The 17,484-nt window shown below is 42.4% G+C and overlaps 2 protein-coding genes across 2 annotated transcripts in view; one reads left to right on the top strand and one right to left on the bottom strand.

Annotated features, from left to right (window-relative positions):
• The window catches only part of LOC137325135 (uncharacterized), a 234,395-nt gene extending 226,839 nt beyond the window's left edge, over positions 1-7,556 (top strand). Inside the window, exon 5 of the mRNA XM_067989883.1 lies at positions 7,263-7,556. Coding sequence (XP_067845984.1) covers positions 7,263-7,335 — 73 coding nt within the window. The 3' untranslated portion in view covers positions 7,336-7,556. The remainder of the gene's footprint in view (positions 1-7,262) is intronic.
• LOC137325136 (LIM domain transcription factor LMO4.2) lies at positions 947-12,884 on the bottom strand. Its single transcript, XM_067989885.1, has 5 exons — positions 12,670-12,884; positions 11,331-11,602; positions 5,799-5,895; positions 5,358-5,513; positions 947-1,696 (listed from the first exon to the last, which is right to left on the bottom strand). Exons 2-5 carry the CDS (start codon positions 11,567-11,569, stop codon positions 1,688-1,690), a joined length of 501 nt encoding a protein of 166 aa, XP_067845986.1. The 5' UTR covers positions 11,570-11,602; positions 12,670-12,884; the 3' UTR covers positions 947-1,687.
• Positions 12,885-17,484: the final 4,600 nt, after the last annotated feature.

Below are 17,484 nucleotides of genomic sequence, written 5' to 3'. Positions count from 1 at the left end.
GTTGCTGTTACATCAACAATATCCTGCCCCTCAACACTAGTTGGGTTACTTTCAGAAGTTCTAGATAAACAAACAAGAGTACATAACAGAAATTTTAAGATCAGCATGAACCAGTTGCATAATTCCAAAAAAAGGTACCGGGTGCTTTTAGACAGACTGTGGTAGGCACATATAAAAGGTCCCAGCAGCGACAGGCAGATGCTGCCTTTTTAAACTGGGTCCCATGGTAAATGGCAAGAGCTTTCCCATGTTGATGTAGTGCAACTATCACTCAAGGTGAAATACAGAGAGAGCGAGAGAGAGAGCGAGAGCGAGAGAATATATTTCTGTCAATTCCATTCCTCATTTAATGGCTTTTTAAACTGAGATGCAGAGCTCCCCGATTTATAGAATGTTGGGCTCCTTGTTTGTTCTGGGTGCAAACCTTACATTAACATATCAGGACATGCATTTAAATGACAGATTGCAGGTATGTGCAGCTCCTTTGTGCACAGCACAAAAAGAGGCAGGGTCTTCCCAACTTTCAGCTCCTTTTAACGAAAGTTCATTAACCCCTTTTTAGCAATATCTTTTAGTGCTAAATACTTACAAACATATCTGAAATCACGGTGATTTACGATGTTCTAGTTTAGATTTAAGGTTCTCAGATCCATTACCACTTACCCACACACCTCCCCCCTCCCACCCCCAATATAAGCAGATCAAAGACGCTTCTTTACTGCATGCATGTGGATTATCTGAACATGAATGACATTTGTAACGTAATAGGTTTGTAATCTAAAGTACATAAGGCGCTTTTTTTTGTTGTTGTAGCCAATACTAAATAGACAACGCATTAAAAATTGGCATTAAAACAAACCCATTTCTACCAAACAGTTTTACTGGGAATGGAACTGGAGTTTATGGTGCTTATTTAAAATCTATTTAAGAACACACAAAACTCATCTTTCCCCATTTCAAGCTTTTTATTATTTAAATACACCATACTAGAGCAAATGTTTTTTTTTGAAAATATCACAAATAAAATTTCCATTCTTAAAGTCCTACATTAGATACTAGAAAGCTGGGATGTTTCTGCTGGGGGAGAAGCAACATTTGACAAATCACATACATGCATACATACATGTTATTGTACAGAGAACCACTAAAAGTGTTTATGATAGAGAACTACCACAAAATCACCGGATTTTTCTCCCATTGCCTCCTCTTTATTAATAATAGCAATAAACACATTTTCCTTACAACACTTAGAAATACAAAGAGCCAACACATTTTTTGCAAGGATGTTGTAAAGAAAAATAGAATACAGGGGGAAAACCCGAGGCCAGTGCCCTGCTAATTATTAATGTAGGTACAAAGCACGTTTCAAAACCTCCAATAATTAATTTGTCATTATTCCAGATGTCCTCCAATGGGCCAGTTTGGTTTTTTTTTTCCCCCCATTCTGAACAGTCTCATTAGCCCGGGTTCACGGAGTCCTTAATCTGGTGTCCTCAAGTCACTTTTAATGCAAGAACAGCTTGGTGAGAGCAAACTAGCGAGGGTATATAAGTGTGCAATGTCATCGTGTACCTGGCATTGAAACCAGCCAAAAAACATGACTGTCTACTGGAACAAAGTGGGGTCCACCTGCGATGAGCCAGATCGAAAAGATGAAGGCACGCTTTCTGCACTGCTCTAATCCATCTCAGCAAACCTGCAAGAGAAACGGCGACAGGTCAGACCTCGGACAGAAGAGGACTGGATCATAATCAAAATCCCCCCCACCCCCTGCCCCTGTTCTACTCAAGAAGAGTTTGGATGAAAGGTCACACTGTAAATATAACCCTGTCTTGCCTATGTCCTTTCAGATGTTGTGTGCTTCTAGTATTTTCTGCTTCCAGTGTTTTAAAAAAATTTTTTTTTTTTTTAAACTTTCATCTCTTACATGAACTAGGTGGCACGAAGATGACCAATTCACTCGGCCAAAAGAGTACTGCAGAGATGAGCTGCATATTGAAGTAAACATCTCCATTACATTAATCCAGCCAGAACATAACATGCAGGCTCATAACATTTATTCAGGGCAGCTGTCAGCTTCTGACTAAAATGTACTTAGATTTTACATTACTTAAATCGTTCCATTTGAAATCATCCGAAGAGGCTGATGTATGCCAAATAAAAATGACTGGGTTTGATTCTTTTTTTAAATGGTGGATAAAGATACCTACAAAATGGATAAGAATAACTACAAAATGGAAGCCTTGTTTTGATTTCCCAAGTAAACAGGAGAGGGACTACATATAGACTGGATTTAAACACTGCGCCATCATTGAAACCACCGCCTGCAATCATTTACATTGGAGAGGAGATAAAAGACGCAAATATTGTAACCATATTGCACCATTCAGCAAAAAAAAGGTTTCTCCCCACAAACTTTCTTTTGAGGAGTGACGTGCTGTTAGACAAATACTCTGCTGTAATGATTAGACAAATACTTGCTTTCCATACAATACAGCAACCAACACCCAGTGGTTTAACTAAATACCCAATTCAATTAATTAAAAAAAACAAGTTCTACTTTCTTGACTTCTCACCAGTTAAAAACTTTTAACAGTTTAGTGCATTTCCCTTTTTTACCCTTTCATCAAGCCACTAAAAGCCTGAGGTGCATTAGTAATTTGCAACCCCCCACTCGCAGGCTAATTAAACTAGCTGAGGCATTGAGCTTTAATTCCCCTGAGTTTGACCACAGTGTGAGAAAGGTAATTTGTCTGTCTTGAACAAAGAGATTAGGGAGCAGCCTAGCGCCTATTTAATAAATGAACATCAAATGTCGGCCACTATCGACAGAGACAACACCAATTATGCCATTTTAATGGAAATGTTTCGCATTTCTTTTTTAAAAAAACGAAAACTTATCAGGCGCCTTTTCTGTCCTTGGCAGTACTTTGTCTACCAGAACAAGCAGTGTCCTGTTCATTAGCAAAGTAGTGGGGTGGGGGGGGGAGTGGTGGTGTTGGTGGTGGTGGTGAAGGGAAGAGAAGCCGCTTAACAATCCACTGGGAGAAACTGCTACTTTCCTTAAACTCCCCATTGCATAAAAGGTTAAAACTGGGCATTGGGGGGGGGTAAAATGCCTTTAAAAGGCAAGGCTGAGTTTGGCACAGAATTGTTGACATTATGCTGCTGTTCAGAAGAAAAAGCCCATCTGTTTAACACAGTGTTAAAGTTACATAGTTAACCCCTCCAGCGCTGTGCTGAATCCAATTGGCTGCTTTCACAATGTGTGCACACTTCCAAACATCTGCAGAAGAGACCAGGTCATTTGAAAGACTGGTGGCAGCGCAGAAACAAAGACAGCACCGGATCCCAAACAGGTCCCAATACCTCAATCTGCTACAATAGTGCTACTTCTATCCTGAGCCACAGTCCTTGATCAAGCAATAAATTCATGGCTAGACCCTGTCCCTCTCCGATTCCCACAGCATATATTTATGTAGAATGTAGTGTCAAAGAGCACATTCTCCAGGGGGTGAAACAGTTTGACCGTCTCCATTGGGTGCTTTACAATGGAGGGAACGAACCTCACCACACATAGCCTTCAGCTATTTAATTTCCTTGCTGAGCACGTAACAGAACACAATCTTAAAACTCAACCCATGCTCTTTTCATTAGGCCAAGATTTAGAGATCAGGGTTTTCCATATATACCAAAGTGTCCCAATATAACTCGTGTTTAAGTATGCACATACCCAGATATCTACTCTAGCCCAGGGGTAGATTTGGGAACGTGCCTAAATCTGGAAATGGAGTAACTACTGGAGCCGCAATAACTAATGTGCTGCCCTATTGTTTATATGGACACAGTGCCAAAGTGATCAGCACTCCCCTATCAAAAGGTGTACGTCACCCACAATCGGAGTGAGATTGAGTTCGAACCATTATACTGCCTTCTTAACCTGCCTGGAACAGATGGTTAGACCAAAAACTTTGCCCAACATCTCCGCAGACATGTCTAGGTTGATGAAAGTCGATGCGATGGGCATGCTGGGAAAACATAATCTTGTCTGACGGGAGATTTTTTTTTGGTTAATATGGCATCTGAGCCAAGTTGCAAATAAAAATCATAAAAGCCTTGATTTATTGCACAGTCTTTCTCCGCTCAATCCCCTTTATACAATAGCTACATAGACTGGAATGACAGAGCAAGTGCAAGAGACTAAATTAGGGGCCGGATCAAGGGGCAGTGCTGGTGACTGGTTAGAAAGGACACTGGGTGAAGGGTCAGTACCAAAGACTGGTACATGGGGCACTGGATGAATGGTCAGTACTACGGGATTGGTATAAGGGTCACTTGGTGAATGGTCAATACTACAGAGTAGTATGAGGAACGATTTAATAAGGAACAATTGCTTTTAGTCTGTCTAGTGAAATATTCGGATCATAAAAGAAATGCAAATCAATAAGGAACCACTAGTAACATAAAGCAGCACTTAAGTTTGTTGAGTCTGTAACGTGCTCTTCCAACTGCAGCCTAGTGTTGGAATCAGATTATGGGATGGTTTAGGACCCCCTACCTCCCACCAGTTGCTTGCACCATCATCAATCGCTTCCAACAATTCTCATTTCTTGTAAAACCGTTCAAGGGGGAATCTTCCTTCTCAAGGTCAATGGGGCTCTTAGAACATAATAGTTGTGTTTTTCTTAAAATATAGTCAAGTAGGGAACAATGAAGGGTTAAATACTTGGAAGCACTTACACTAAACATTTACTGTGTCAGGTTCAAACACATGTCGATTGGATCCACCCACAAGTAGGGCAAAACTGTTTAGGTTTCTTAGTTTTCCCAATAACACTGATTCTTCTTTTATTGCTTGGGGAAGGAGAGCACATACAAGAGGCCAATGCCAACCCAGGTCTAGTCCTTTTATCAAAACCCCAGCTACAAAAAAAAAACCAAGATCGCCTGGCACACACGGGATGACCTTGCTGAAGTATGCCAGGACATCATTATCAATGCTACAGAAAACTCGGATCAGTCAGCACAATATAAAACAACTCTGATGCCTCCGCTTGCGCCACTTCTACAGTCTGGCTGTTTTTAAATCAAAGTAGTAACCTGCATTTTATTTAGCGCTGGGTTTTACATGTTATGTACGACTATCTTAATCTTTAACATTCACCGGTGAAATATGTTTGACTAAATTTAAGATGTATAATGAATTGTTCTACACAATACCGATAAAGGAAAGTCAAAGCAGTGTGACAGAGGACCTCCCCCACCCCACCTTGAGTACAGGGTAGAAAGGGGGAGGGACATCCCCTGTGAGGGGAGAGACACCTGGCTCCGAGAGGCTGGAAAGGACCCATGCTTACCTTCTGGTCAGATAGTAGAGGATTGCTCTGAAGTGGATTCAAATGTCCGTTGATAAGGGACGTGGGTCTGTCATGTTCACAGAATAAACTGCCGTTGATGTAATGAAACCTGTCTCCAGGGACAAGACGATTCCGGCAAGTGGCGCAGGTAAAGCACTGTCGGGGCGGGGGGAGGAAAAAAATGTATCATTTTCAGTTACTTGTAAACTTATCCATTTTAAGCACTGTACCCACATTGCATCACTTATTTCAGTGAAGACGCTTCTAACTACCAACATACTATTGAAAATTTCTGCATGTGTTTGGGGGGGGGAATTACTCCCACCATTTTCTAATCAGTAAAGATTACAGCGGTGGTGTTATGCACTGACACAGGAATAAGAGAGCTGTCCTCATAATCATGGTTAAGAAATTCCTCTGATGACTGACGGAAACCGTTACCTTGAGATGATAGACGTTGCCTTGTGCCCTCATGACCAACTCACTGGCAGGGATAGATTGTCCACACGCACTGCACGCCCCACTGTTCCCAAACAATCTAAAGACAAAAGTATTAGAAGAGTCACACTTCTCACCCAGTGATTGTTGACAAAATGCCAACAGTTACATTGGCCTACTCCTGTTCCTTTCAGTCTCTCGAGCCTGTTCCGCCATTCAATTAGATCATGGATGATCTGTATTTTAACTCCATCTACCCGCCTTGGTTTCGTTACCCTTGCCTAACAAAAGCCTATCGATCTCACTTTTGAAATTTTCAATTGACCCCCAGCCAACAGTTTTTTTTTTTTGGGGGGGGGGGGGGGGGGGGGGGGAAGTTCCAGATTTCCACTCCCCTTTGTGTGAAGAAGTGCTTCCTGACATCACCCCTGAACAGCCTAGCTCTAATTTTAAGGTTATGCTCCCTTGTTCTGGACTCCCCCACCAGAGGGAATATAGTTTCTCTATCTACCCTATCATATCCTTTTAATCATCTTAAACACCTCATTTAGATCACCCCCTTAATCTGCTATAAGCAACAGTTACTGATTTACAGAGGAAAGTAGAGAGTTCACCTGGGAGGAGAGAAGAAAAAAGGAGATAAATGTTCCAGTGAAAGAAGTCGGGTGTTTTGGTAACATCTATTCATCCCAATTACTTGCATAAATTATCTGTGTAAATGACATTAGGTATAGAATTGTACATTTGATAAAAAACATTCTATTATTTGTTGAAATCCTTTCCACCACCTCCCACCCAAAAAAAAAGCTTGCCCAAAATCTGGTTGGGCTCACATTCCACTCTCAGAGCAGTTAACACTAAGTGGCACATCCCTTCAAGCCGACTACATTGGAACATAGAAGGGGAGCGGCGGGGGAGTGTAAGTAGGGAGCAGTGAAGTCTCCTATGGAAGGGGCGACGCTAGTAAAAAAAGTATTACCACCACTAAAATCACTGGAGTGGAAAGTGTAGTAACGCTGCTATCCATGAGATCCAACCTTAGAAAAAAAAATCCCGCAAAAAGATACAGGGGTATAATCCAACCCCCTGCCTGGGGCAACATTGGGACATATAGGAGATATCTGCTCTCGACCCAAGTACAGTCCATCAATCTTGCTAGTCAATCTAAAAATTAACATTTCTGTAACAGGCTTGCTACAGGAGATACCCGATACGTCTGGTTTGTTCTGAAATTGCTTCTATGGGTCACCATCTCAACCGAAACTATTTATTTTCTCTTCCACGTCCAGGAGACAACCATATTCTGCTAAATTATCTCCCGACTCCCAAACACCAACAGTTGCCCATTATAAACGGATCTGCTCATGTCGATAGATAATGAACGAGGGTTAACTTTCTCAGGCAAAATGTCAACAGTCTAGATTACGCTGCGATCATCTCTCTCTCTCTCTCTCTCTTTTATCCCAGATGCTTCTGCTTGATAATGAAATATTTGTTCGGACTTCCTTATCTGCTGAAGAATCTCGCCCAATTCAGATGACTTCATCTGGGTCTTTTCGACGTTTGTAACAACCTGAATGAAATTTCGATTTGACCAGAAAAGTAATTTACTGGGATCTGCTGCCATTTGTCATCGCCCTTGCTCTGTGCAACATTCTAGGTGGGTTTTTTTTTTGGTTGGGATGTAATGAAACGAGTCCAAAGCATCTGGTGGGTGAGCCAAGGGAGCGGTTAGAGCAACAAAATAAATAAATAAAATAATAATTCTCCAATTACACTTCCTTTTTTTTTTGCCAGATGTATCTGTTTGAATGCGCCATTCATTCTTCTGTGGGAAGGGAAACATAATTGGTGTGCTCTTAGCTTCGGAGCTCGCAAGAGGCGCCTGGTCATGTCGAACGTACTAATTCGCTGTCGCCACTATTGAAAATAGCCTCTAAGTTGTTATTAAAAGTATCGACAGACGACGCACAGAGCAGTAAAGCTGCCCGCTTAAGACAGCTTTTAATAGGGAGCCCGAGAAACAAATTTTGCACCGGCATCGATTGCAAGAGTTCAATCAAAACTCCATTTCAAAACTAATTAGTTTAGATACACGACACATCGACACGTTAGTTGCTGAATTATAATGGCTTGTGTACACCGAGGCTTCAAAGAAAAGCTAACCTAGTAACACTATTAAACTCCTCAAATTACCGGGTGCTGGACGTTTTGGGTTTTTTCAAAAAAAAAAGGCTTAGTGGCAATTTTTTTTTTAAAAAGGCATGTATGGAGAGAATTGTTACTAAGAAAACCTCGCAGGAATAAACGACAAGGTCACCGGGTACATTTTGAATGGTGAACCAGCAAACCTTTAATTTATTGGAATCCACCCATGGGAATGAATGGAAGGGGAAAACAAAGTAACAGTTGCATGCCAGGGTATTAAAAAACGCTGGGGCTGGGTGTTTGTTTTCTTTCCGTGTTATCTGCCCGAAGCTTTATATACATCAGAGACACGTTGAAATTGGTGTCGGAGGCTATAGTGTTAAACACCTCCAAAAAGGAGCACCTCAAAGTCTCCAAACCCCACTAAGGCAACCAACAGTACGATTATGTTACGGAGAGAGTGGAATGAAGAGACTATCCTTGAATATGATTTTACAAAAGAGATTACATTTTAAATTCCATTAAAAGGCCCAAGCATTTAAAATGGGACCATCTTAAAGAGAACTGACCGAGGGAGAGATTATCTGGAATTAGCTTCAGCTAACTAATCAAGGTTTATATTAAAAAAAACAGAAGTATCACATAAATTCATTATATTTCCAAAATCCAGAGAACATTTTCGGTCCAAAATTGCTCTGTGGATTTGGGAGGAATGTTGCCATTTTAAGTTAATTACGAGTAACGCTGCAGATCTCGACAGATGGGAAGCGGGTTAGCTAGTGAAGACTGTTCATGGCCAGATATGTAACACTATCCTAAACTTTTCACTTTGGGCGCTGCGTGACTCGAATGTAAATAGCCCGAAACAGGGGATTCCTCAAGTTCATTTACTGCTCTTTGATGGAGCTTCAAGGACCTGAGGTGCTCAATTAAGTCTCTATCAGTCTGACTTGGGACTTTAATGATCCCACTTCTGTTTAAAACTATTGGCAAGGAGGTGCATGGGGAGAGCTACCCCCAGCGCCGACTAATTAAAGCAGAGGGGGTTTAATTTTTTTTCCCTCAGACTGTGACGACAGAAAATTGGTTTCAATTTTCTTTAGGACTCCGAGTCGAAGAGGTCGTTAATATTTCAACAATTCGGCAACTCGATCAATCACAACATCAAGCCGGAGCCCCAAATGAGATGGAACTCTTCAAGCGTTTTAATAGCAGCGGAATATATTGATACATAAAGTGGTGCTTTTGCATAATTGCAAAAAGGGTACCGGAGAAAGAAAGGGGGGCGGGGGTAAAGGATGAGAGAAGGAAAATAAAGACAGAAAATATAGGCGGGGGGGAGGGGGACAGCCAAATTACGGTTGGTTAATTCAGAGTAACAGATATGCCCCCAAGTGAATTAAAGGCCTTGAATTAATTCTGTTATGACAAATCAAGATAAACGTCCCCCTAAATTGCATGCGATTTAATTAATTTTTGAAATACTAGGGGTTTTTTTTTCCTCTGCTCGCTAATAGTTCTTGTGCTCGTCTGCTGTCATTGTGCTCGATTGAGCAGACTTCAAAGTGATATTAAGTAACGAACTATTAGGTTTACCTAGCACGTCCAGAATGAAGAGAGGGGAGCCAGACAGAGAGAGAGAGAGAGAGAGAGCGAGCTTTCATTTAATTTCCGTGCCTGGGAATTAAAGTAGAGAGAGGACGAGCGCCACCCGAGCTGGTAATAATCCCACTCTCAAAAGCCAATTTTCTTAATTAAATGTTTTGTTTGTTGGCTCTTAGCTGGCGGCTCTATTCATTTTGGACACGACAGTCTCTTCTGCTGACCAGCTCTCAAACCGAGCCTCTGTAATATCTCATTAGATTTTTGGGAAAAATAATAAAAAGGGAGGGGAGGGGAGGGGGGAGCTAGCACTAATTAAAGCTTTTAATTGTGCCGATTCACATCAAGCTCGCTTATCTGGGAGATCTGAAGCTCCAGGGTCGAGCTGGCTGCTTCTCTCCCACGGACCGGGTGCTCATTAGATGCCCCCCTGCCCAAAATACAAGGTGTAAATCCTGACTTGACTCCTCTTAATTAGTCCGGGATCCATGAAAAGAACCGCCGAGGAGATGCCATTATCTGAGCGAGCAACCTACATTGGCAAAGAGCAGGGGTATATACAAATATATATGTTTTAAAAAAAAACAACCCATTGAAACGCACTTCTTCAATTATTCCCCTATCGAGCTTTTTCTTGGCGCTGCTTTGGGCTCTTTGATTAGGTGTCTTGACAAGCTTATTGCTACTAAACATTTACAGCGGCGAAGTAAACTGACAAGAAGTTTAATGCAATCTGTCTTGGGTTTTCAAGGGCTTCTAATTCAGCTCAGTGAAAAAAACTTATTAAAAAAACCTAACCTCACCCCCCCCCCCACACAAAAAAAACAAACACTTACAGAAATGAAATGTTTAATCCCTTGAAAAGTTTTGACATGTGATCCCTCTGTACACCCTTCCATTTAGATGATTGGAAGGAGAGTCACGTGGCAGGGTTACAACTACTGTATAATACCCAAACTCTTCCATTCCCATCATTTTCTATTTAATGAGGTTTTTTTTGAGGTGAGGCAAACGTTCATGGAAAGTCATTACCTTATCTAGAATCACTCCCTCCCCTCCCCTCTCCTCCTCCACATCTGACGGTTGCATATTTTAAATTAAAAATGCAGCAGCTTCCTTATGGGATTCTTAACCTCATTTAATTTCCTTGACCTTCCAGGTCGAGTTACACTAAAGAGAAGAATGTATTGAGTGTTGAGACACGGGACTTGTAGTTTACACTTCCAAAAGACACACCTCAAAACAAATTAATTCCTTTGCACTATTGTAAATCTCACAATAGCAGTCAAATCATTTACTAGAATAAAATGTTAAGATTCAAATTCAACATCACAATTTAAATGATGAGACAATTTGGAACCCCGACAGCGTTACTGTTTACCTTCTGATGTGTCAGTGTCGAATCAATTACTATTCCAGTGAGGGAGGGGGCAGCAAAGAGATTGATTGACTCGTTTTAATAAGATTCCACATAGGTCTTGATGGAATGAATTTTAAATTGCAACTTTGATATCAAATAAGTATAAAATTTAGGAAACTAGGACTGTCAGCTGCACCGAACAGTGCTGGAGGAGAGGACAACCGTCCCATCTCATGTTTAGAAAGGACATCTTCGGTCGGTCGGTCGGGGGGGGGGAAATTACAATGTTGAGAGTTTTTCCCTTTAGCCGGAAAAGAGGGATTGTCAGTACACTTGTGAAAATTGTTAAATGCCGCCCCCACGGATGCTGCTTAAAGTTGGCTGAGGAGGGGGGAACAGAAAAAGGAAAGAGATGGTTTATTTACCTGATGTAGTCGTTCCTGCACAGGATCATGCCGCTCTTGGTGTAGCAGGAGGTACCGATCTCCCCGAGCTGCGCCTGGCAGCAGGAACACTTGAGGCAGCGGCTGTGCCAGTAGCTGTCCATGGCATAAAGGAGGAAGCGGTCGGCGATCTTGCCCCCGCAGCCTGCGCACGTTTTCCAAGCCAAGCCCGCGCGGTTCACGCCGGCCGTGGGCGTCTGCGAGTTCCCGTTGTTCACCATTTTTAAAAAAAAAATATTTACACCCCCTCGATTCTACATACAGGGGGAAAAGAAGGAAAAAAAACACAAAACAGGCGAGGAAAATAAAAGGGATATTATATATATATTTTTTTTTTTAAAAAGGCACAAGATACACAATGTGTTTGGTGATTAGTATTATTATTATTATTATTTGCTAACGGGGTTTGGTGGTGGGAAGGAGAAAGAAATCACAGAGCAGGCCCCAGCCCGGGCAGCAGCTTCCCAGGCAAAAAGCCCAATTAAGAGCCTCGTTAACCTGTTACGCAAAGCCCGTGTTTAGTCTGGTGTAATCTGTCCTTGATCAGTAATCTGAATGCTGCTGTGGCTTCTTCGGTGTCATTTCAAGATGAATGCGCCTCTCCATGAAGCCAGAGGGGAGGAGGAAAGGAGGAGAGGGAGAGGCGGGGGGGGGGGGGGGGGGCGGTTAGCTGCCCTGCACATGTGCCTGATGTTCAATCGTTTCAGGTTTCCCTATTTTTTTTTTAAAAAACACGCTAACGCCAGACTTCATGCAGAGCTGCACAGATACCAGGGAGGAGGGTAAATTGGAACAGCCAAACGATACACAGCCAAGACATCTCAGGACCCCCCCCCTCCTCCAAATTAATGCTGCTCTTCAAATGCCCAGACTGATTAAACATTTTCTATATATATATATATAAAAAAAGAGGAATCAAAACGAAATCCCCCCCAAAAAACCAAAAAGTGAGTCCCCCTGATAACCGAGGACGGGGCCCTCATCAAGTTTCAGTCAGAAGTGAAGAGAGGGAGGGGGCTGGTTTTTTTAAAAAAGGGGGGGGGGGGAAAAAAGCTTTTAACTTAACTGCGTTTAGGCGAATTAATTACAAGGAGCTGCAATTGCAGGGCTCGGCCGGACTCGGTGAGACAGAAAGCCAGGGCCAAGCAGGGAAACCAGCCGTACAAGGGAAAGGGGATCGGGCTCCTCCAGGAAATCCAGCCGGGACAAGACAGTGTGCATTTTCCCAATCTGCAGCAAAATAAATCTTTAAAAGCCTCCCCCCCCCCCGAGTAGAACTGGGATTTTATTTATATATAAAAAAACACGACTGTAATCTTACCTCCTCCTCTCCGCTTGGTCGGTATTGTGTGTGTGTGTAGTGTTTTTAAAACGACTGCTTATCAGATATTTTGCGATGATCTTGAAAGACGCGTCTGGAATTCGATTGCAATTGAAAGAATCCAATCACAGGCTCCTTAATAGCTTTACTCAGCGCCGAGCTCTCCGTGGATCGGCCTTCTTTTTAAAAGGTTATTTTAATCGGTCGCTGGCTGTAAATAGCACTAAAGCTCTTGATGTGCTTTTTCTCGCTCTCTCTCTCTCGCTTTCTCTTCCCCCCGTTCACTGACGACGCGAAAGGTAAATGTCGAAGTTCCTCCTTTGATATGTCCGGCTGCTAACTTCTGTACATGCGGATCGGCTGCTTCTACGAGGCGCCTCTCTCGGGTTAAGTCTCCGTGAATCGCCAGGGAAGGGGTTGAGGAGGAAGGGGGGGGGGGAAAGAAACGGGAGCCAAGTTGAAGCTGGAATATGCGGGGGCGGGGGGGATTTGGAGAGGGAGGGAGCCGACGGCTTTGAGTCTCTCTCTCTCTCTCTCTCTCGCACACACAGAGCACTTCAGCGCGGCCGATTTCCTTCCCTGCTGCACCTACATGTGTTGGTGACAGCGGCGAATCCACCAACACACCTACCGGGAGCCGCACGTCAGTCTGCAAGCCAGCCAACCACTCGCGTCCAATTCAGGCGGAATAACAGAACCATCCAATCCCCACAACTCATGAAAACCAGAGCAGCAAACACGATCACAGCAGTTGTGTGTGACTGTAAACCGGGGAACTGCCAATTGCCCCTTTTGGGAAAAGCAAAGTTCATTTATACACGTACATACGCATACAAGTAAAAATATCGGTGCGTGTATTTTGTTTTATATGTGAGTTTCATATATATAAATACACACATATATATGAAACTAATATATAAAATATACACCATAATATCGATTTATTTTCTTACTACATCTTCATTTTAAGTGTGATGGGTTTTATTCATCTGACACTTAATGAAATTTATCACAAGCTTTCCGGATCAAATATGTTCTTTAATTTGGCGAGAATTGTATGTTAAAAGATTGTTGAATATACAGAGAGAGCAAACACACACACACACGTGTCCGGTTTGAGGACGAACGAACGAGGTCTGAGTACATTAAGCAAACGAAAGCAGGACATTAAACGAGTAAAGGAATGGGCTGTATTAGAACTGTATCGGGCACTCGCTGCAGTGACCGACGTTTAGTTTCTGGGTTAACTTGGAAAAGTGATTAAGCTAATAAGAAAATTAAATTGAATTATTTATGAAAACTGACTGACGCCACTTGACGAATCATTTACATTTGACTAGTTAATTGTTGCAGATGCTTTGTTAACCTGGAGTGGGACACAAAATACAGCAAACAATCAGATTATTGTGTGTGCAACCGGCTTCTGAATAAACTGGAGAAACCCCACTATATAGATAATCTTTAGAATCCCTGCTTTCTGTCTCATCTTTGCCAAAGTCACACTTTGTTGGAAGATGGGTTGTCCAAATTACACACCACGTTTCATTTTTCTTCCTCGCTCATTGTATCTGCTTCTTTCCCCGGGTGTTGCTTGGATCAGAGCTGAAACTGTCTGGAACTTCCCCAACTGATTAAGGTACTGAGGAGCTGACTAAGATGGTCACAGGTTCCATCCCCATTCTGTGATGAATTAGCTCTGCTCAGCCAGGATGGTAAAAGGGTCAGCGTCATTCCATTGGGTTAGGGAGGTGGAAAGCAGCCAGGGTTTTCACTCCTGATCGCTAATCAGTGAGCTGCAAAAAGTGGGCATAATATGGATGTTGGGTAAAGTTAGGACTGGGTTCAACTCTAATAAATCCTTGTGCCCAAACAGCCCACTGCACTCAAGATCTGGACTTTCACATAACAAATGACCTTTTGGACAAGGTACGGAAAGGGCACTCAGTCTCTGTGTAACTGTACACCAGCCTTCTGAAAGGGAAAGTAGAAGAACTAGCAGACAAAAGGGGGTTCTGATCTCTCAATTACCATATATTTGGTTTGTTTCGTTTGTTCCAAGTTCATGTTGGTGTAAACAGGACTGATCCTTTACCCTGCTTATTGCTGAGAGTCACATTCGGGATATGGATTTAATCATTTGGGGATTCTACATCATGATGCAGACCAGTATCAACAGCAAAAGGGGGAAACATATCAGTGGTGGCAAAGATGACTGCCTGCCTGCTTGCTTTTCAGCTTCCCAGTTCTGTCCTCTCCCCTTCAAACAATTCCAACAGGACTACTTTATATATGTCATCATGGAGTTCAAATAAGGAGCAGAATAAAATTCAGAAAAACAACATGTCGAACACCCACACTAGGTATTTGCACAAGTACATTTTATTCAGTTTTGCCTTCATGATTCTCCTCATTTGAAACATGCTAACATGGCTTTCCCCATGGCTTCATGGTTTAAAGCACCACCTGGTGGATGACTAAGCGATACAGATCAGTAGGTCCTATGTTTGATTCTCAGTCTGTGCTGTGTTAGCTGACCTCAGCCAAGGCTGCAGTTGGGGGTGCTAGAATTAGACCAAGTGCCCAGGTCTAGGAAGTAGCAAGATCACAGAGAGTTATGTTCTTGGTTGTTAACCTGGACAATGTGCTGGTGAGGATGTTGGGTGAGAACAGAATCTGACTGCGCTGTGACACTGTCCACAGTTGAGTAGTCTACTAACACTCACTGTCTAGACTTGCATGTGAAGAATGGCCAATTGCACAAGGTGCTAGAGATCTGCTAGGACAAATGGAAACATAATGCAGAAACGTTACTGCTCTTAGTAGAGGAGAGGAGAAAACTGACCTAAAACATTGCCAACACAAGGTAGGTCCCATTGAAACTGTCTGAAAGTTGAACAGGGCACAAGTAATCTGTGACAGCTATGTTAATTCATTGATGCAGACCAGTGAATGGAGCCCAGGAGTGTTAATTATGAAATTCCATTCTTAATGTCTTGAAGGTCTTGCGTATAGTGCACACTTCCTGCAATGTCACACTTTCTGTCACACTTCAGATGTCATATTTAGTGAATCCTCTGATATACCATGAGCAATGCCACAGGAGCAATGTCACAGGAGTTACTTCATTCCACCTGTGGCCTTCTATTTCCAGTTTGGATGTTTTTATTTAAATGTTTTAATTGATTGCAGTCCTGTGTGCAGTATACACTTCTTATCTGTTGTTTTATATAAAGTTCTTGCATGTAGTGTGCATTTGTCACTCCACTGATATGTACAAAATTAACTTTTTTAAAAAAAAGAGGAAACTGGGATTGGCTTTCCACCTTTGGGGCCCGAGTGAAGGGATGAAAATCTCCTTCTCCTGCTGGCTGTAAGTGTCCTAGTGTACATGACCGTACAAAGCTGCCCCTAATTCGACACTAATTGGCAATTGAACTTAAACAGGCCCAATGATGATTGGTGTGGGAAATGGGGGAACAACGCCACACCGGTGCAGTAGGGGATGCTCGCCTGTGGTTGGGCCTGAGGAACATTGTTAGGGCAGAGTAATAGAAGCTTTAGTTTGCATCTAGTCGTGCTTTACCAGCCTGGGAGTGCTTGTCGCTGACAGGAGGTGCATGAAATGGGAAGTGTTCCATTCCTCAGCATCCCTCACCTCGATGAGCACAATTAAAAAAAGAAAGGCAGCCTGTCAGGAAGCCAAAGCTGGTTCTTCTGGCCTGCAGCCAGAAATTTACAAGCAGGTGCAATAAACCTCCAAGCAGCCTCAGGAATTTTATTTATTTTGACCCCCAGGTGAGTATTTAAAGGGACAGGCGGGGTGAACCACAGCTCCATCTCAGCAGCTGAACGTCTCAACCATGATCCGGACTACTCATAAATAACTTCACGGGACATCCACTAATTCTTCTTTAGAATTGTACCCTGCAAGCACGCAGTGTAACCCGGTTAGTCCCAAACAAATTACCCTTGTACATTCAGGATACTGAGTCACCAGGTTTTGGTGTAGCTAAGCATTGCTCTCAACATATTTCTTTCCATATTATATGTGGACCTAAATATGCAATCTTTCTCAACCTGTAAAGCGAACCGTTCTTAATGCAAGTAAGATTATACAGTAACTCAACTGGATTGTTTAATATTTTCCTACTTCCTTTAATGATCTGGCAGCTAACAAAACAATCTTACATCAACACGCGGAAGAAAAACAATGCAGGACATTACAACGGACGACAGCTCCTATTGCGGATAATCATTTGTCAACACCCATCCCTTATTTCACTGGGGGAAAAAAAAGTAGTGGCTATAGTCCAGCAATCAGAATGCTGCAAAAACATAGGTGCAGCTCAGAACATCACCAGCCTTGTTCCATAGCAAAGTCACGTGACTACGTTTCACCTGCGAGGTGGTGTTTGAGCTGTAGGTTGGCTGAATGAGATCACAACAGCTGCCCTCAAACGACGCTGAAATGACATCTGCAAGTTGTATTCAGTGAGGCGCTGACTTTATCCCATGCAGTGAAATTATAAAGTGTACTGTAGAAGAAGTTGCTGTACAGGACATGTCAAAAATATTTTTTTTTGATATTGAAAATGTTGAGGTCTGCATTTGAGGAACCCACTGAAACAATTACTTTAACCTTGGGGTAAATCTTGAAAACATGAACTCTTTTGTAATCTTGTATGAATGATTGTTATCCTCGTTCATTCAAAAACATCCACCGTTGCATTTGGCTAAATATTGCATTTGGTCAAATATTGCATTGATTTCTAACAGCTCAATGTTTAGCAGTATGTGACGGTAATTCGTGAATGA

This window comes from Heptranchias perlo, chromosome 9, assembly GCF_035084215.1.
Source record: "Heptranchias perlo isolate sHepPer1 chromosome 9, sHepPer1.hap1, whole genome shotgun sequence".
Lineage (NCBI taxonomy): Eukaryota > Metazoa > Chordata > Chondrichthyes > Hexanchiformes > Hexanchidae > Heptranchias > Heptranchias perlo.
This window is presented reverse-complemented; position numbering and strand designations above follow the sequence as displayed.